Source organism: Haliaeetus albicilla, chromosome 4 (genome assembly GCF_947461875.1).
Source record: "Haliaeetus albicilla chromosome 4, bHalAlb1.1, whole genome shotgun sequence".
In the NCBI taxonomy this organism is placed as follows: domain Eukaryota; kingdom Metazoa; phylum Chordata; class Aves; order Accipitriformes; family Accipitridae; genus Haliaeetus; species Haliaeetus albicilla.
Window position 1 is genome coordinate 30,762,569 of NC_091486.1, and position 20,715 is coordinate 30,783,283.

Sequence of the window (20,715 nt, forward strand, 5' to 3'; positions counted from 1 at the left end):
CCGCTAGAAAACTTGTTCCAGAAGATTCAAAAGTATGCATTTCAGAGTACCACCACTCTGGCTCAAAGCTCAAAGCACTGGTTCCTTCTACACAGATGTGCCCTTAAGACACTACGGCCTACTCTGAAGCCTGTGCCATTTCATGCATTACCACCATGTGCAGGCAAGTGAAACTCAAGGTTTGACAGTCCATTCTCCTTCCCCTTTAATCTCCATAGTAAATCACCAACAAGTCTTCCTAACTGTCTTTTAAAAATCAGATAAGTACAGAGTCTTTTATACAGTAAGTCTCTAGGAAAAAAACAAACAAACAAAAACCCCTGTAGCACTGTTGTAGAACATGTATTCAAACACTGTGAAACTGAGCTATTTCCAAACAGGGAGCCCCACTTAGGATGAAAAATGGGAATACAAAAATACTATTCAGCATTGCAACTTATTGCCTACAAAAAGTAGCAGCAATTCTTTAGTAACTAAAGGCTTACAGTCAGCTTAAAGTCACTTGTGAATACACTGTAACCAGAGAGTGGTTTTACACCCACAAGAGCAGGTGGAGAGGGAGAGAAGGATGAGCATTAGTGTAGAAGCAAGCCTTTCAATGCAAGGTCATGAAACCATATTCCAACTCTAAGTGAAAAGATCATGACTTGAATCCCAACTCTTTTCTATCCACCCAGCATCAGGATTCTAGTCTTACGTTTGAGCTCTCATTCCATAAGAGCACTTATCTAGTGCTGAGATTTTGAGAATTTGCTCAGATTTTGAGAATTTTATACAGAAAATGCAAAATTTTAAAAAACCTTGGAGAGTTTAACAAAATGTGACAACCTAGTTCTCAGTCTTATTCTGTGAATGCAAACTAGTACACAGCATTTTGCCACCCAGCAAGGCTTGCAGATAAATAATCAATGCCTTCAGATTTCACTATGTCCCTTTTCTAGCAAAAAGCTTAAAATTTGCGCTTCTAGTTGTGCATCTCACCAGATACTTAAAATGTGACAATTAACACAGTGAGGGAAAAAATTCAGCAATGAAGTGAAAGTTACATCTCATTTTCTTCACTGGGAACTAAATTTCTACCTAGGTACTTCATTTCTGGCTTCACAAAAGATGCATCATCAACACTGATCTCTGGAACAGACCAGAACATTAATTCTTCTATCTGCGTTACATGAATTAACTACTTCACTCAAAATGAAGTAAACAGACAGTGAAAATTTGAAGCTGCTAATATAGCTGTCTGACTTGGCACAAATATCCTTATGAATGGTAAATAAGGCAAAAAGCAGCTTTGTGCTCGATATCTCAATCTATCCATTGCATATCTAAAATTAACATAATAGCTCTTATTTCACAAGGCTTTTGCCCAACAGAAAACGTGGTGTATGGGGTGCCAGATTCAGAATCAGAAAGCAGATTCAGTAAGCACGTACTTTTGTCTTGTAACTGACTAAGGAAAGGAAACACATACAAACAAGGTGTTACGGAAGAGATCATGAAGCCACAAGAACACACACCCTCAAGTCCCACAGATTAAACTCACCCTGTGTGCTGGTCACATCCAGAAGTTGACCTTGAGGAATGATCACTTGGGCCATTCCTGGCTGGGCAGAAGGAATGACATGCAGCACCTGTCCATTTTCTGACTGGCTGGCAACAATCATCTGTAAGGCAATTACACCAAAGCTTGAATGGCACTAGTTCACAAATGGGTTTGCTTATTGCCAGAACAGGAAATATTTTGGTTGGAATTAGGGCCTGTAAATTAACTTGATTTCACATAATAAGGAAACTGCCTATTTACTGTCAATTTCTTAAAATTACTTTCCGTCTTTTAAAATAGCCCTTTAATTGATAAAAGGAAATAATAATAAAAAAACTTAGAGGATTCTACAATGAATTACACATTTATTTGAAACTTACAACACTATTATTAAAGCTATCAAAAGCCTGAAAGCTATTCATAGCTGGATTCAGTGTAACTCCATTCATGGACTAGCAGAATTAATCACAACATATAAAATTATTGACCTTTACTCCTAAGACACTGACCTCTATGGACAGCATTTTATACAAAAGGAGGTAGAAGAAAAGCTCCAGGACTTAAAAAAAAAAAAAATTAAATCTCCTAGAATTCTGGAAAACTTAAACAACTCCTTATGGTATATTTTCCCATAACTACCAAGGACTTGTTCCCAACAATGTTACAAAACCTAGTGTAACATAAAATATCATCTTGTTTCTGATTTATTACACTTTAAATGGGTGAAGTGTCTTTAGTGACAGTACAACACATGCCAACCAAACCCTCTGGGTGAGAGAGTTACCTTTTTACAAAATGAGTGTTAAGAATTACAAAGCGCTGTTTTAAGCAAATTAATTGGGGCGGGGAGGGGAGGAGAGACATAGTGGGTTAGCTTATTGCCAATGTTCCAATCTGCCCCCCCCCCAAAAAAAAAACACAGAGACACTTATCCAGGGAATATAGAGAAAGCAGCAGTGGTAGAACTATGAGATCTCATCACACAATAACATCCAGGCTTGATAATGACAAAAGTTGTTTAATAAAATTAGTAATGGCTGCAGACGGGATTTGCCTACCTGAGGAAGGGCAGCTGGAGCATGAACTGAACCACTGAAAAGTTTCACCTTGTTGCTAAAGATAAAGTCTGAATCAGCCGTTGTTACAACAAACAAGCACCATATAAAAGAGTTCTTCAAAGAGCTCCCTCCTCTGTGAATACACCATCTCCCCTGCTTTCAGACACACTCACCATCGATGCACTGGGCCCTCCTAGGGGCTGCAGCTCATAGAGAGGCTGCCCGGGTTGGTCTACCAGGTGGAACTCCTCTGCAGAGCGAGGCTGCGGCTGGGGGGGCCGCACGGGCACAGACAACGATTGAGAACTGCCCGAGAGGCGTACTGTGATGGGCAAGGCTGCGGGAGAGTCACTCTGTCCAAACAATGGATCCCTGGAATCCATGCAGGTTAGATGCTTTCACAGAGGAAGAACAGTAAAATGTACTTTAATCTTGAGTAGCAATATCTATTAAGAAAAAAAAGAAAAGAACATTTAAAACCAGTGTGCTGTATTGTATATGTGGAGGGAGCTCCTGTCCTTCTGATCAAGAGGCTATTATTAGCAGTTCTGTTTTCCATTTCCATACTGAAAATGTATTCATGTTTCTGCTTCCTAGAATAAACTCTCTCTACTTCGGGGAAAGAAAATCCCTTGTGCCCAAAATCTGTTTCCCAAAACCACTCCATCACTTCAAAATATCTCAAGTCTACCCAGAAACTGAGAGAACTTATACCAAAACCTCCCAAATGTACAACATCCACCAACTTGATTTGACTTCAAAAGAAAACCTAGATACTATTCTACTTGGCCTTTAGATACATGCATTTAGCTACAAAGACAAAAATCTCTATATGCTTTCTTAATTCTTTATCACAGAAGAAACACAAGCAACACAAAACCACCAATTCAAGTCCAAGAATTATACAGTCCAAGACCAAGAATCAGATTTTGCAAGTCAAAAAAATAAGTACTCAGAGCTTATTCTCATCAAGCTTGCAGTATCAAGTTCTTACAGCACATCCCATTTTCATTAAATGTAAGCGTTTAAGCACAAATATCTGTCACGTTGAAACTCTGACAACACAAATATTAAACATGTAAAAATAATGGGAAATAGCCAGCCCTTGTGCAAAATATCATGTCAGGCTGTCATTTGGCCAATGCAAGGAGTGTCATTTGTCGTATCTCTTGCAGCAATCATGCAAGCAACTCTGACGTTTCTGCTACAAAAAGTTGTAAACTACAAATCCAAAGAGTTGGCAAAAATATTTCTAAATTTAACATTAAGTCAGACCTGGGCCAAGTAACCTTCTCAAAAGTTCTGCAGGTATAAATCTTCTGTGATAAAACTGTCTACTGTAAACTACACCAGAAAAGCAGCGACAAATAAATGGCACTAGTTGTGTTAAAGACATTGTGTAGAGACCATAAGCACACTAATAAATCACTACCTGAATTATATTTTATGCTAGCTGAAGTAATCTGCAGAAGAACATTTATGCACAGAAATCCCTCTGGCTAGGGCTATCTGGCAATATTTGATAATAAATGCATTAAAGACTCCCCTTCCCCAATACCTACACAGATGTCTTGTGTCCCTGGATTCTTACTTGCCACATTTGGTCACTAAGCAATTTGACCTGATTTTCCAGTGTTCTGAACCCCTCCTACTCCAAAGCATGTCATCAAATATTCTTTTATTAAAGGATTTCGTTAACACAATAAAACATATGTTTCTTCAGCACTCTAATAGGTTCTATTAATATAATTACTAAAAGTTGTCATTACATGTAACATCCGGATATTTATCGGTTCAAAACTGAATGGCACAAGAATCCAAGGGAAGGAAATGCTGTACTTTTTAAAAAGACATGATGTATTATTATAAAGGCAAGAAAAAACACATTGATGGACTATCATACTATAAATTCATCAGAAAGGATGTAAAGAAAGCAGCTACAAAGACAGGCTACTCATACCTCACCTGAAAAACCTGATCATTTGTTTCTGACTCTCCTGGACTATCACAGTTCCCTACGAACAAATCATTAGATCCTTCCATAGGAATGTCATGGTCAGCTCCATTTTTTTCCATTACAAGATGACCTGAAAAAGTCACAAAAGTTTATTTCAGCCTTCTGTACTTTAGCCTCAACCAAGACATTTTTTTTGGTCTTACAAATTTAGTCTTCTAAGTTCTAACGCCATTGCAAGCTAACATCAAAGCCCTCAAGAAATTCTTGCCTCTTTATCACTTCATTACCCACTGCAGAAAAATTTCAGTGTGTTGGTCCGGTATAGTTCAGCCTCTTGTGTAAGACAATTTGCTTGACTTGTCATTGTACACACAGATACAAAACACACTTACACACTCTCATGATTTTCATCTAAATATGTCCACAAGCACTCAGCTAACAACCATAACACATCTAGAAAACACTTGATATTTAAAGATATGCCAGCACTGTTTTACAAAAATATTAGTCACCTACTTCCATAATCAACAGACAGGATTTGTGTTACCCAACTCTGTCATGCAGCCATCTTGAAGTAAATTATATTTGTTTTAAAGGGTTATAAAACAACATATAAATGAAATAAAATTACTGTTGTTAGTCTACAGCAGTAAGCTTTGGCAGGAAAAACGCCAGATATCTGAAACTAAATTTGGCATGAATCACGTGATAAAAGGCAAAAAGACAGAGTTCCCGGCACTTCGGAGATTCACCTCCTATCCCAAAGAAAAGTAATTCAAGGAGCTCAGCTGCCCATTACAAACCTTCAAGCAAACAGATAATATTGGACAGTGAATTGCCACATCCACAGGATAAGGCTTTCACCCAGACAGTACGCCCTTTAAAGCAGTGACCAATCCCAAATATTCATAAGCAATGAGACAAAATGACAAATGAACTTGGCGTCTATGTTACTAGAGTACATACATACTAGACTACACACCTAAGATGCCAAACTGAACAGAAGAAAACTTAATTCCTGCAGTTTGGGGTGAGGGAGGCGGAAGGGTGTTCAGGATTTTTTCCTTCATTATTTGTTTTAAAGACAGGCAGTGTTATATTAGTACACGACTTCTACCAGCTTTATCTTCTTCACCACACCACATATTAAATTCCTTGAGATGGACCTTCTTGGCTGTGGTATTTCAACTGTTTACAGCTTTAGTAAGGAGAGCGTAAAAGGCTAAAGAGTCACTTGAAAAGAACTGTACAACCCTGAAAGCACAAATTTATTTTGCTTTGCAAAGATATAAAGGACCACAGGCAAAGTAAATCCACATCTCCTTGGCTTTTGAAGCTGAATAAAGCATCCTGCTGATACAAACATTGTGAAGTTAAGCTGCTCATATGCTCAATATACTAAATACTTTCATCTGAAGCAAATTTATTTTTCCATTCAGTTTTCAAGTGATGACACTCCAAACCAAGTTCCAAATGAAGTTACCTCATGTTTACCAAATATTTCATAGCTTTGGATCTGAGAACAATTATGAGATGTTTCAGTTAAAATGTCTGAAGCATGTTAGCAGCAAATGAAAAAAAGACAGAAAACTAGATTTCATCATCACTCCACCATTTCCCCTCAGTTAAAAGATGTAAAGAAGATATGTCAGTTTTGCCAAAGCAACACATTTAATTCTTTGAGATAAACTGAAGTTTTGTCCAGGGATACCGATGGTGCGTACCCTGAGTGTGGTGGAACTCGAGTACAGAACACAAGGATGGCTATATCAGGATGGACCAATGGCCTGAGTAGCCCAATATCCTGTATCTAACACTGGTTAATAATAAAGCTCAGGGGGAAAAGCGACAGCAGTAGGGTAAATATACAGCGATATTTATCCAGCTTCCTCTTACAAGCAGCCCAGAAGCATCTGAAGTTTTATCTTTGTGTTTAAAAAACGCCCTTGGTACATTTTTGCCCTGTGACTTTGTCTAATCACTGTTCTAACCCACGCAAACCATTGGCACGCAGATCAGCCCGGACAATGAACTTCATGGTTTAACCATCCAGGTTTCATTAACCTAAGCAACCCCAAACAAAAAAGTTTTTTTTCTCTTAAAGAAATATACTTTTAATAAATTTTAAATATAAAATGATATATACTAATATATAATATGTAGAAAATATAAATATAAAAGTTAATAAATTTTATAATTGTATAAATATTGCTAACAAATTCCCCAAACAAGAGTTAAATCCTGTATACATATACATATGTATGGAAATTCTGTCATGAATGAGTAAATAAAATACAAGTATCTCTTCTTTTCATAAACACTTTACATGAATGGCACAAAAATTTCCAGTGTAACACCATTGTATCTCACTGTCCTGGTTTCAGCTGGGATAGAGTTAATTTTCTTCTTAGTAGCTGGTACAGTATGTTTTGGATTTAGCGTGAGAATAATGTTGATAACACACTGATGTTTTAGTTGTGGCTAAGTAGCGCTTATCCTAAGTTAAGGATTTTTCAGTTCCTCATGCTCTGCCAGCAAGCAGGTGTACAAGAAGCTGGGAGGGAGCATGGCCAGGACAGCTGACCCCAACTAGCCAAAGGGATATTCCATACCATAGAACATCATGCTCAGTATAGAAACTGGGGGGAGTCGGCCAGGAGGGGCGGATTGCTGCTCAGGCATCGGTCAGCAGGTGGTGAGCAATTGCATTGTGCATCACTTGTATTCTCTTGGGGTTCTCTTTTTTGTTTTGGTTTGTTTTTTGGGGGGGGGGATTTTTTTGTTATATTCCTTTTAATTACAATCATTATATTTTATTATGATTATTGTTAGTATACATGTTGTTTTACTTTAGTTGTTAAATCATTCTTATCTCAACCCAGGAATTTTACTTTTTTTTTCTGATTCTCCTCCCCATCCCACTGGGAAGGGGGAGGAGCGAGCAAGTGGCTGTATGGTGCCTAGTTGCTGGCTGGGGTTAAACCACGACACCCACATTTAACAACGAGATAAAGGAGAAATGTGGGAGTTTAATATTTGTGTAAAGTGGGATCAACAGCTGTATCCTCAGTGCACACATCAAACAGGCAGCAGTCCATGCCTCAGCTTTAGCCTTTTATGCAGCTTCAGCCAAAGCACTCTACAGGCTGCTCTCCATGAAGTCCACCACTTCAAGGCCATTTCCAACTCAAGGGTTAGCGCATTTTAACACCATAGGACTGCTTCCTTCACCCTGCCTCCATGTGGGAAGCACTTTGCTCAAAATAAAGGGAAATATACACCATTGCTGTCCCTGGTTCAACTCTACAAAGAGAGCAAGCAGCCACAGAAACTGCTAGCGCAGGCAAACACAATAACCATCGTGAGCATTTTACGCAGGATCTTACGGACGGGATCTTCAAGAGAGCCAACACTATGCACTGCAATCTAGCCTACACATTACCATCAGTGGTTCAATTCCAAAGACAAACGCACTGATAGTTCAAGATCATTTAGCAAAACACAAAAGGCAGTCAGATCTCAATTTATTTAGCCATCAAGAACTCCCATGATAATACAGCTATCGAAGCCAAGGGCACCTCTTGCATACGCTAGGTTCTCACTCACTGTCATCCACAGACACAACTTGTATAACATCAGGAACAGGATTTGAATGCCCACTCTGAGGTGAACCTTTCTCCTAACAGTTGCAATCTCCTCTCTAATCCAGAACACCACATACTATTTCTTAATATATAAACTTTTAAAGACACTAACAGAAGTCTCAAGCTAGCTTTACTTTAAAATCCTATTAGTGGCCAGTCACACCTCTGCCCTGCCTTAAGGCAGAGTATTAGATTTCTCCATTTTCTTGTCTCCGATTCTTTATTCTATGGTAATACCTATACCTACCAACTACAAGCAGTGGTCCCTAAAAATACACCAGTTCTAGACTGACATAACTTTAAGGCTTCATATGAGTACTTGCTTCTGCCTTGCCTCAGTTACAAGGCCTCCTTGTGAAGGCAACATGCAGCCAGATTCCAAAGGGAAACACTGCCTTTCAAACTGCCAGGACTAGTTATTTTAAACAGAGTCAAGAGTGCAAGATTTTAGTCCTAAGAAGAAACCTAAACTGTAAAAAACAGGTAAGTCCATTGTGATAACAAGCACATTCTACCTAGGAGTACTCCGTCGAGGCAGAAGGAAGGGAACTCTCTTACATTTTTCAAGCTTCAAGTTTTCAATGCATACCCATTAAAAAAAAACAATAACAAAAAAAGGAGATCAAAGCTTGACTGTGCAAGTTCATGTTTTTAGCATTTCTGACAACAATATTCCCCATTCTGATTTTAATTTTTACTTCATGACAGGAAACACATACAGTCGAATGCCTCGCTAACAATCTTTTTTGGGTCTTCTGTGAAATGTTTCAGAGGTTTTATAAAAAGATTTAAGATAATTGCACAGCTTTCAACAATTAAACACTCTCTCTGAAAAAGCTACCTCTGACGACATTTCTTTACCACCATTATGAAGGGCACAAATTACAGTAAAACATAACAGGGAGGAAATTAGAGCATAGTGATAGCCTCACACAAATGAGTTACAATTAGATTTATATGAACTTGTACCAGGTTTGAGATTTAGCTTATCTCTGTCACGGAAGAGCAGGCAGATACTGTTAAGAATAGACAGAAGATCTGGGGACTCGTACTTAAAAGGTTTCTCAAGGAAGTCACTTTTGTGTAGCTAGCACAAGTATCTGGAAAATGCACCTGTGTCAATTACACTGACAAACAATGCTAGATCTTTTAAGTACACTTAAGAAAGAGATGAGATTTCAGAGTCTTACAAAACATCAAGACTCAACACCTGCCCACTCCAACAAGTTGCCTCAACCCGAGTCAGGACACAGGACAAGCTCAGCTGTTCCGAGAGGCCACAAGTAACTGGCAAAAAGGCGGGAAAGTATATACATAAACCAAGCACACAGCAGGTATGCACACAAGCAGCTTTCTCCCAAAAAAGCGAATTCACTGAGAGCTTCTTTTAGGGTCCACTGCATGTTGGGTTTATTACTTTTAGTAGGAAGTTTATTGTCGCTGTGTCACTTTACGTGCGAAGAATCGCAACCCAAGTTACGCCAAGACCACCCCATCAGCAGCCAACTGTCCCGCTCGCCGGCTCGCCCGCTCCGGCAACGCCGCAGCCGCACACGGGGAACTACTCGCCGCCGCGGGGGCAAAGCCGGTACCGCGGGCTGCCGCGGGCTGCCCCGCACCGCCCCGGCCCGGCCGGGGGTGCGGCACGGCGGCCCCCAGGGGAGGGGGAGGCACGGGACACCCCTCCAGCGGCCCAAGGGCCTGCGACTGCCCCACGGAAAGCGCTCCCCACGCCCCGGCCCTGAGGGGAACGGGGGACACCTCACCGCCTGCCCCTCACCCTGCGACCCCCGGCCCGCCCCCCCGTCACGCCCCTCCGCACCACAGCGCCGGGGCGGGACACACGAGCGCGGGCCCCGCCCGCCGCGCCGAGGGAAGGGCGCGGCCCGGCCCACGGCGGCCCGGCCGCCGCAGCTCCCGCGGGGGGCGGCGGAGGATGGTCCCGAAGGAGTCTACTCAACCTCGCCTCCGCTCCCGCAGGCGCCGCCATGCAGACCGCCCCTCGGCGCACGCGCGCCGCCGCGCCCGCCCTCCAGCCGGGCGGCGGGGCAAGGAAGGAGGGAGGGAAGGAGGGAAGGAGGGAAGGAGGGGGCGCGCGCGCGGAGGGCGCCGGGAAGGCGGCGGCGCGGAGCCCCTCGGGAGCCGCAGCTCGCGGGCCGGGGCGCGCGCGGCATGCCGGGCGTTGTGGTCTCCGCGGCGACCGGCCGCCAGGCGCGGGGGGCTCGGCGGCGGGAGCGGGCGGCGCGGGCCGGGCCGGGCCGGGCCGGGGACAGGCGGCTGCGGCGGGGGTCGGAGCGCGGCCGGCCGGCCCGACGGTCGACGGTCGACGGGCGGGCGGGGAGGCGGCGCCCCGCGGGCGGGCGCGGCTAATCGCGGCACGTGGTCAGCGGCGGCAGCATGGCGCAGCTCACGGCGCGGTTCCGCACCGACAACCGCAGGTGAGGGTGCGCCCGCCCGGGGCGGGCGGTGGGTTTGATCGAGGTGGGGGGCAACGCGGAGGCGGTAACGGCGCCGTGTGCTCGCAGGTACGCCGTGGAGGATGTGCCCTTCTCGGTGCCCGCGGCCTCCGAGACCACCGACCTCAGCCACCTCATCAACAAGCTGCTGGCGGCCGGCCACGGTAGGTGCCGCGGCGGGGGCGGGCGGCCGCCGGTCCCGAGCGGGAGCTCGGCGCAGCCCCGGGCGGGCGCCGGCCTCGCCTTTCCCCCGGAGGCGCTCCGCCCGGGGGCGACGAGCTCCCTCCGCTCCATCCCCGCGTTCCCGAGCGCAGGCCCCGGCGAGGGCGGAGGCCGGGGCTCCGCCGCAAGCCGCCCCGCTGCCGTGCGCGCCGGGCCCGTCCTTCGGGGGAACGGGGCCCCTCGCAGCGCGCCGGGCCGCAAGCGGGAGGGCTGGGGGCCGGCCCGGCCGAAGAAACGCGCCGTCGGAGTCAGCAGCAGCACCCTGGTCCCCGCGGCGAGGTCCGGCTTCAGCCTGAGCCGGTCCTGCCCTCTGCTTTGGTCTGGCTCGCTCTTGGGACCTGATCTGAAACTCGGCGGGCGTCGGTGCTGGGGAGTGGTCCCGGGAGAAGCGCTCCGAAGGCCGGATTAGCGTGTGCCCTGCGGCACGGACCCAGCTGCCCGGAATGGAAGCGTTCCCCAAAACCTGGCAAAAGAACTAATGAAACCAAAGGTTTGGGGTGTATGAAAGCCTTTGAGAAGAGCTCAACCATTCTGTCAGTGCTGGCCGAAATGGGCCTGACTGACTTGAAAGATTTTCAGGGGAAAGACGCCTGTGCAACGTTGTTGAAAAATCCCCTTTTCTGTAAGAAACTAGACTTAATTGTATCTTAACCTGCCGAGACTTCTGCAAGTTGCTTTAACCCGTAAAATTGCAAACAAACTTGAATAGAAAACCAGTGCACAATGCAACGCTCATGTCAAAACGCAGGGCCTTCGTCAGCTATGCCATTACAGAAGGAGAAATAGGAACTAAAAAGTCTTAGGATTTTCGTGTTGCTGCCTCAAATACAGGGCTGTAGCTAGTGATGGCAAAGATGTGGGCTAGCAGCGGCAAGCTCCATGCAGAACAGTGATGAAGCACCACTGGGGCTTGATTAGATGTAGCTACAAAGAAAAGGGTTTAGAAAATAATGTGGTAACAATAAGAGGCAAACTTAACTCTTTGAACGCCAACAGCAAATTTTCCTTTCTCTTAACTCGCATAATCCTGTGGAATTCATGGGCTCCCCACTTACAACTGGGAGAAGAAACCAGCTGTTTTGTTGGAGGTTTTGTTGTTTGGTTTTTTGAACCTCTTGTTGGCTTCATTCTCCTGAACCACAGAATGATGCTGTTCTTGATGGTATCAAACAAATAGTGACACCTGAACATGGATTCTTCCCAATTTGTTTCAGCAGATCACAAGTATGTGGAATTTGACTTCCTTATCAATGGCCAGTTCTTGCGTATGCCACTGGTCACGCACATGGAAATGGAAAATATCTCCACAGTAAGTCATACTCAATTTCTCCCCATCTTGGACAGTAGAACAGACTTAGCCAGTTTACTTCAATCTGATTTAGGTATTACACTGTCGTCCTGACTAGGTAGTTTTCCTTGCTCAGTTTTATTTCTTTTCTAACTTTCCCAGGAGGATTCCCTGTATGTTTAAATCTGAACATTCTGAACTGTGTGAAGTGATTAGAGAGCATGGGATTGAGCAGTGCAAGGAACATCATTATTCCGTCTGTTGTCTGTGTAGAGATCAGAGGGGAAATTCTTGTCTTACTCAGTTAATCATTAATATATTTTTGTCTCCTACTCTATTAGTTACATTGGGGGATAATGGAGGAGGTTAGTATTACCTCTAGAAAATGCTGTGAAATATTTTAGACACCAGTGTTGTATGGGTAAATACAGAAGAACCTGAGAAGAGTGGAATTGCTTGCTTTTGCTTCCAGCTTGCTATTAATAGTCATTTGATAAAAATATGGAAAGCAGTGTAATTCAGACACTTTTTTCTAAAGGCTTTAATTTCATTCATGTGGCAAAGGACTTGGGTACCAAGATCTTTGCCCAATAAACTTGTATATTTGCACCCCACTACAGTTAAATATTACTGTTATTGATTTAAAAAATTTAAAAAATCACACTAAATAAGTATTTTGTCTGTGAGCTCAGGAAGAAGTGGTGGAAATAGAGTATGTGGAGAAATATATGGCCCCTCAGCCAGAGGAATGCATCTTCCATGATGACTGGATCAGTTCTGTTCAAGCCACTGAAGAATGGTACCACACTAAGCCGATTCTCAGTTTTCTCTTGGTTATTGCTCTTGTGTGCAGAGGACTCCATGGTGTCAGATGGAGTGGTATTCTGTCTCTTTAATAATCTGTTGGGTTCCCCCCACACACACCTTTGCTCTGATTTTGGTGGTGGTTTGTTTGGTCTTTTAAGCTGCCAAGTCAGTCAGCTACTTGCTTTTGTAAGCAGTTCAGTTTTAACACCTCTGTTCTATGCTGACAGTGACTTTAACACAAGTAGAAAACAGCTAGAGTTACTGAGCATGAGATACTGTTAATAAAAATGGATAATACAAATGCTGTTTACTATCCTTTCTCTTAAAAGACAGCAAGATTTCCTTACCTCTCTTTAGCTTAAACCCTTGACTTCAAGCGTGACATTCATTAGCAACAAATATAATACTGTACCTTTATGCAGAGCTTTTCTTTAAAAAAACCGAGCCAACCATAATTGTCCTTTTTTGCTGTATTTTTACATACACTTTCCAATCAACTAGGCAATGTTCCTTTAGCAACGTACCATGAACAACAAATTATCTTTTCTTTTAAATGACATAAGGAATCTTAAGTCTCACATACCAGAATATGCAGTACTCCCATTGCTTTTCTTTTTGGCCTGTACTAGCATTGCAGTTGTAGGTTTTAATGGAACTTTGCTCTGTAACAAAAAGATTTTTTTACTTTTGCAACCTTCTTTTTTTTTTTTAACTACATGAAGTAGCTATATTTTGAATAATTTCAGCTAACCAGTTACTATGCTAATATTTTTCCAAGTTTCTGGCTGAGGCTTTTTTTCATAAAAACATTGTTGGTTTTAAAGACAGTAATGTTTCAAATTCTGTACCCTCTAGGATATTAACTGGCTGCTATGATCAGACTGCTCGAATCTGGTCTTTGGAGGGGAAATCCATCATGACAATAGCTGGGCATACAGAAGTAGTGAAGGATGTGGCATGGGTGAAGCAAGGTTAGTATATATATTAGGGCAGTAGTAACAGTTGGATGTATAGGGGGAAAAATGGCAGTACTCCTCTATCTATTATTTAAACAATACAATTATTTTGATGTCTTGTCAGTGGTGTTAGAAATGAAGTCATGAGTGCGAGTAAAATAGTCCTTTAACAGTAATGAGTATAGTTAAAACATGTACGTTGTCTATCCACCTTGCAGGCTTCGTTAGCAAATATTGATATGTATACTTATATTAATTGTACTTGCAGGGTAACATGATTTAAACTGAGATACATACGAGTTTCTATCTATCTGCCATTTCTTCTTTGACTAGAATAAGTATATGTAAAGACTTTGGAAAGCTGCGTTTGGTGTGAGCATGACTTTTTTTTCTTCCTCAGATAGTTTATCGTGCCTGTTACTCAGTGCTTCTATGGACCAAACTGTCCTGCTATGGGAGTGGAATGTGGAGAAGAACAAAGTGAAAGCCCTTCACTGTTGCAGGGGACACGCTGGCAGTGTAGACTCCATAGCTGTTGATTGCACGAGAACTAAAGTGAGTGACTCCTGGAAAGAAACCTTTGTCTTTTGCAATGTTAGCAGCCTGTATCTCAAAAATCATCTTTTTGCCCCTGCATAGGTACTAGTCACCATGCTATTATGACTGACACACTGATAAGTTTCCAGTCTTGTTATAAATGGTGGTTATTGAGGTATTAGGAGTGCTATATCAACGCTAGGCTATCTTTTCAAAGTGATGCACTTAACCTCTAGTATCACAAAAAGCTGAAGGTGACTTTAGATAGCACAAGCCATTATACTGCTGCTTTTGACTTCTGTGAGTGAATTTGAATGTTTAAATAAATGCTACCTTTAATGCATATGAATTTTGTGTTATAATGAACTATTTTCAAATTTGACCTAAATTTTCACAGTATTTTTGGTGTGAAAAAAACTTCCAGAGTGATACTGAGAAAACGCAGGTGGTAGAAGATGTTCTTTCCCTTTATCCAGGAATTCAACAGTTAAGAGCATTCACACCAAAGGTGGAGTCATTGCTCCCAGCTTGGCTCAATATCAGACATGTTAAAATAAAACCTTTTGGTGCTGAAGGAAATAAAGAGATATTTTGTAGGTATCTTTCCTGCAAAGGAAGGAAAAAGAATAATTTGATCTATACCAAACTTTTTTTTTTTTTTTTTGAGCAGCCCAGCACATTTCTTCATGTGTTATAACCAGTTGGTTGATTTGTCAAGCAGGTAATGTATTTAGTATGGCTTACAAGGTCTGCCTGGATGAACTTTTAACAAAATGTTTCTGTTCATACAGTTCTGCAGTGGATCCTGGGATAAGATGTTAAAGATCTGGTCTGCAGGTAGGATAAACCTAAGTTGGGATTCTTGGCTTTCTTAAAAAAAACCCTGTACTTAGAATAACCTGAAAGATGGGTATCTGAATACTTCTTTCTTTAAGAAGATTTGAGTCTGTAATATTAAAAGCAAGCTAGAATTTTTTTTTTTTTGTAAGCTTTGTAAGGCTATACATTACTATATTAAGTTACTGTTTTGGTTGGTAACACAATTTCAGATACAGTTATCAACTGTGTGCTGATGTTTATTTTATTCAGAAAACAGTACTTCATCTTTTTCATTTACTTTTTAATGGATTTATATAAATGTGCAGGTTTGAGTGTGGACTTCTTACAAATCAAAAGTTTGTGGGTTATTTTCCTGTTCTATTATTGACACCATAATATGGAGGATAATAAGATGACCAGGTCTTTTCTAGAAATGTAGACTAATCCCATTTGATCTGAATGCTTTCTTTCACTGTTCCAAGTCACATTCTTTCAGTTTGGGAGTATATATGTAGGTATTGTATCTAAAAGAAAGATTGTGTTTATCGCACACCTGGATTACTGTTGAAATTTTCCATGAGTAAGGATGGTCTTAAAAACCTCATTGGGCCTTCATTTTAAAACTGCCTGACCTGGAGAATATCACTTAATTTGTATTCATTTTCCTCTTGCTCAAAATGGAGATAATACTGATCTTATCAGAGGTGTAAGGTTAAAATACTCATGCATCATAGACAGATTAGGTACTGTAAATACTGGGTTTTGCTTCAGTCTATGGAAACGCAATTCAAAAACCTCTAGATCAAGTCTGACTGTCTGCTGTCACAGTACCTACAGATGAAGAGGATGAAATGGAAGAAGCAGCTAACAGACCACGGAAGAAACAGAAAACTGAACAGTTGGGACTAACAAGGGTAAGATGAGCTCCAGGTTTGTCCAGGATTTTATTTTAGAAGTGTGGCCACACAAAATAATTTCTCTTTGTTAAAAGCGACTATATGAAAACTTATGGTGATGTGTCTCAGGCTGATCAGACATGTATTTTTATTTGTTGAAAGAACAGATTTTTTGACAATATTCAGTCTAATCTCCTCTCACCTTTAAATTCTAGACTCCTCTGGCAACCCTCTCTGGCCACACAGAAGCTGTGTCCTCTGTGCTGTGGTCAGACACTGAAGAAATTTGCAGTGCGTCATGGGACCACACCATTAAACTCTGGGATGCTGAGACTGGAGATCTCAAATCAACTTTGGTGAGATCATTATACTTTGTAGGTTCAGCTGAAGTCCAGCTCAATGAAAAAAGTTGTGCAAAATAGTAGCTCCTCTCTTAAACTTAATGTTTTCTTTCCTGACAGACAGGAAACAAAGTGTTTAATTCTGTCTCTTACTCACCACTGTGTCGGCGCCTCGCATCCGGGAGCACTGACAGACATATTAGACTATGGGATCCTCGTAGCAAAGGTGAGCTAAAACATGCATGTTCTCAAAGTAGTTTTTTTCAAAATCGGAACTTCTCCCTGTTGGGAGATGTCTCACAAACTGTTTTCTGGTCCTTCTGCTTGAAACAAGCCATTTAGGGGCTTTTATTAAATACAAAGATTACATCTATTTTCTGTAATCTGGTGCAAGACTTTTTTTGATTTCTCACCTAATAATTCAGAAAACTAACTCCACTTAGGTTTTCTATGTTTTGGGTTTGGGTGTGGGTTTTTTGTTTTGTTTTTTTTTTTTCAAACTTACTAATGACTGTTCAACTGTGCAGTCACAGGCCTGAACTTTTTTTTGTTTTTGCAAGGTTCACACCTAAGTTGGCTGGACTATCATTAAAGTGAAATGTCATCACTTTGTTATGATATAGGGGTGCCATGTCTGACAGGACTGCGGATAACTTATGACTGAGCCTACCAGATTTATTTCATAGGCATGTTTACTTGTTTAGCTTCTATAAATCTAATCCAGAATTTAACAGTATTCTTTTCTTATATGTTAATAATAGAAGCGGTTTTTTGTTTGCTTTTTTCAAAAGTCTTTGAAAAGACAGTTTAGTGACAAGAAAATACATTCCGAGTTTTGTTTGGGGTCCTTCCCCTCAAACTTGTGTGGCTTCTATATTTGTTTGCTTTCTTTAAAGTTCACTTCGATTTTTGATGTTAGAATTACTGGTGGAAGAAACACTTACCTTGAACGCAAATAAGTTGCTGACTGCTTTTCTCACTGGGTTTTGTATGGATCTTAAAAGTGCTGGTTTCAGTTGGCATCTACTGATGTCTTCTTTTTTTTTTCCTCTTTTTCTGTTCAGATGGCTCCTTGGTTCTCCTGTCTCTGACATCTCACACAGGCTGGGTGACATCTGTGAAGTGGTCACCTACCCATGAGCATCAGCTGATCTCTGGTTCTCTGGACAACATTGTGAAGCTCTGGGATACAAGGAGGTAAAATAAACACGCGTTCTTTGCTGTTCAAAGGCATGTAACCTTACAGGGTCAGTTAACCTAATGAAATAGCAAAAGCAGTCCAAGACATTCATTGAAAATTCCTGTAGAATTTGTGAAAATCCTTTAGGTTTTAGGAGTCAAGCATTTAACAAAAGGGAGAAAAATATTTGTAGTCTACCAGAGGACCTGTGGCTTAACATCTGAGCGAGCTGTATCATGTTCCAACACAGGACTTACCTGGCATTAACAGCAACATTGATTGACATGGAGAAGGCAGCAACCATAACATTGCTACTGGGATTAGGAACAGCAGAAGGTCTGCTAACCATTCCTCCATTTTACAGAACAAGATACCTTATTTTAGTAAGGAATGAGCCTAACTGTGAAGTTTCACTTGATACTCTTTTCAGACCTTCCATTACAAGTTTCCAAGCAATTAAATGGTTTGCACTCAGAAGGCATAAATGGCTTTTCTGGAAAACACACACAGTTGAGCAGCATCCACACATGGAATAAGGAAGCTATATAGTAAAATATTCCTTACAAGCAGATTGATTAAATTTCAGAGTCAACGTAGTTTGCAAGCAGGTGAAGAATGTTGCTACTTTTCTCTTTGCAGATGTAGGAGAGGTTAACACTGATGTCATCAGCTCTGGAGAAAGCAGAGAGAACATCACAGATGGTAGAGAGTACAGATAACTCTCTGAAAGTGTTTATAACTGCTAGACCACATCTGTTTAGCATTGTGATAGTATTTCTTCCAGGGACCAATTTTGTTTTCTGTGATTGCTCATATAACTTCAAACATGTGACTGTAAATACCTGTGTTTTACCAGTTGCAAAGCTCCTCTGTATGACTTGGCTGCTCACGAAGACAAGGTTTTGTGTGTGGACTGGACAGAAGCAGGGGTAAGAGTCTGAAGAGCAAGTTACTCAATTTATATGCATGGTTGTTAGGAAGAGGGCTAAAAGCAGTCATGGACTGTTTTTTCTTTTATGCTTAAAGATAGAAGAGAACAGGAAGTTTTAGTTGTGCTATGGTTGATACTGGGTTGATAACTGGGTGTTGTTGTCATATACGCTGCAGCACTTCCCATGCTGCTGTGCAAAGGAGTAGGATGGGAGTTTGTCATGGTTTAACCCTAGCCAGCAACTAAGCACCACGCAGCTGCTGACTCTCTCCCCACCCCTACCCCCCCCGCCCAGTGGGACAGGGGACAGAATCAGAAGGAAAAAGGTAAAACTCATGGGTTGAGATAAGAACAGTTTCACAGAACAGAAAGGAAGAAACTAATAATGATAATAATAATAAAATGACAATAATAATAAAAGGATTGGAATATACAAAACAAGTGATGCACAGTGCAATTGCTCACCACTTGCTGACCGATGCCCAGTTAGTTCCTGAGCAGCGATTCTCCTGCAGGCCAACTCTCCTGAGTTTATATACTAGGCATGACATCATATGGTGTGGCATATTCCTTTGGCCAGTTTGGGTCAGCTGCCCTGGCTGTGTCCCCTCCCAGCTTCTTGTGCCCCTCCAACCTTCTTGCTGGCTGGGCATGAGAAGCTGAAAAATCACTGACTTACTTAGTCTAAACGCTACTTAGCAACAACTGAAAACATCAGTGTGTTATCAACATTCTTCTCATACTAAATCCAAAACATAACACTATACCAGCTACTAGAAAGAAAATTAACTCTATCCCAGCCAAAACCAGGACAGTGTGTAAGCTCTGTAGCATTAAGTAGGTGTTATACTGATATTCCAAACAAGGAGAGACATGAGAACAGCACCACACCTTGCTGAGGAAATATATGTTCCAAGGTACTGTTTGCTGCCATGGTGATTAAAGCAGCGGCATGAACTGACAGCTGGGGCATGGTAGTACAGGTGGAAGGGGGGAAACTATATAATCCTCTATAGCAAGCTGTTCTGCTACTGTAGTGGTACACACGTGTAAAATGGGAAGAATTGTTAATGTCAAGATTCTCAGTGTGGCTCCTGTTCTCAGTAAAAGGCAAGAAAAGCTTTAGCAATTTTCCTGCAAGAACTTAGCTTCTAACTTCAGGAGGAAGGTAGGGGACAACATTGTTTCTGCACTTTGATTCTGGGTTTTAGTCATGCAGTAACAGTTCATTATTTTTTACTACTTTTTATGTATTCAAAGGGGAGAAAAAATTGGAGTCCTCAACTTTTTTGTAGGTTTTGCTTAGTTCTGGTATTAATCAAAGTTTTCTTTTCCTCTCATCAGCTGCTATTGAGTGGAGGTGCAGACAACAAACTGTATTGCTACAGATACCCAGCTACAGCCTCTGATGTTGGAGCATGAAGGTCAACAGCCAGAAGAATTTTTTTTTTTTAATATTTTTGCAGCAGTGGCTCTCTGTTAGCATCCCTACAGAACCAACATCTGAAGAGAGTTTTTTGTTGCTCAGAGAGCTGTTCCTGGTTTTTGTGTTGGTAACCCGTATCCATATTTGTCAAAGAAATATGGCAACAAGCAGTTACAAACGTGTTTACTGTGAAACAAAGCAAAGGGTGTTTCCTCCTTTTTGATGCCTTTGAATTAACATCTTTTAAATGACTATTTGTATAGCCCTTTAATAAGGAGTAACTGTTCTTAATACATACAGAAAAATTACTCACTGGACTAAATTATTTTTTGAGTTTCCCTGCTTTCCCTTGGAAAAAAATAAAGCTTTTATGCTATGGTTCATTGGTTTAGTGCCTCACTGCAGATAAAAATCAGACTTCAGCTCACCTTTCAGTATGCCTCTTGGCAGTTCTTACAATTAGGTCCTTAACTGATGAAGCCAGGCTTCTTTCTAGGATGAAGATGTAGTATGTTTGCAGTGCAAGTGGTATGATATAAAGGAACATGACAGATCTACTGACAGATGAAATACTCAATTTTTTTTGTTGCTCATAAGTCAGGGCTGTAAATTACTTTATATAATGTGCCTGCCTTGTGCCACAGTACACGTTAT

The 20,715-nt window shown here is 41.7% G+C and overlaps 2 protein-coding genes across 14 annotated transcripts in view; one reads left to right on the forward strand and one right to left on the reverse strand.

The window, feature by feature from the left end:
• Positions 1–10,233, reverse strand: part of CARF (calcium responsive transcription factor) — a 41,033-nt gene extending 30,800 nt beyond the window's left edge. For 9 of the 12 annotated variants that reach the window (XM_069781724.1, XM_069781723.1, XM_069781727.1 and 6 more), the window contains exons 1-4: positions 10,164–10,233; positions 4,567–4,688; positions 2,775–2,996; positions 1,544–1,664 (exon numbers count right to left, since the gene is read on the reverse strand). In XM_069781724.1, coding sequence (XP_069637825.1) covers positions 1,544–1,664; positions 2,775–2,996; positions 4,567–4,677 — 454 coding nt within the window. In that variant the 5' untranslated portion in view covers positions 4,678–4,688; positions 10,164–10,233. Of the gene's footprint in view, positions 1–1,543; positions 1,665–2,601; positions 2,657–2,774; positions 3,048–4,566; positions 4,689–10,163 lie in introns of those variants that run through there. The other 3 variants (XM_069781728.1, XM_069781730.1, XM_069781732.1) reach the window with 3 other exon arrangements.
• Positions 10,234–10,504: 271 nt separating this feature from the next.
• WDR12 (WD repeat domain 12) lies at positions 10,505–20,444 on the forward strand. 2 transcript variants are annotated; one of them, XM_069781733.1, is made up of 13 exons: positions 10,505–10,640; positions 10,728–10,822; positions 12,095–12,189; positions 12,861–12,967; positions 13,831–13,946; positions 14,332–14,486; positions 15,260–15,305; positions 16,116–16,201; positions 16,399–16,539; positions 16,645–16,750; positions 17,589–17,721; positions 18,561–18,633; positions 19,980–20,444. In XM_069781733.1, the coding sequence occupies exons 1-13, from the start codon at positions 10,600–10,602 to the stop codon at positions 20,055–20,057; spliced, it is 1,272 nt and encodes a 423-aa protein (XP_069637834.1). In that variant the 5' UTR covers positions 10,505–10,599; the 3' UTR covers positions 20,058–20,444. The 2 variants fall into 2 exon arrangements, with proteins under 2 accessions (XP_069637834.1, XP_069637835.1); XM_069781734.1 differs by having other exon boundaries at positions 12,098–12,189.
• Positions 20,445–20,715: the final 271 nt, after the last annotated feature.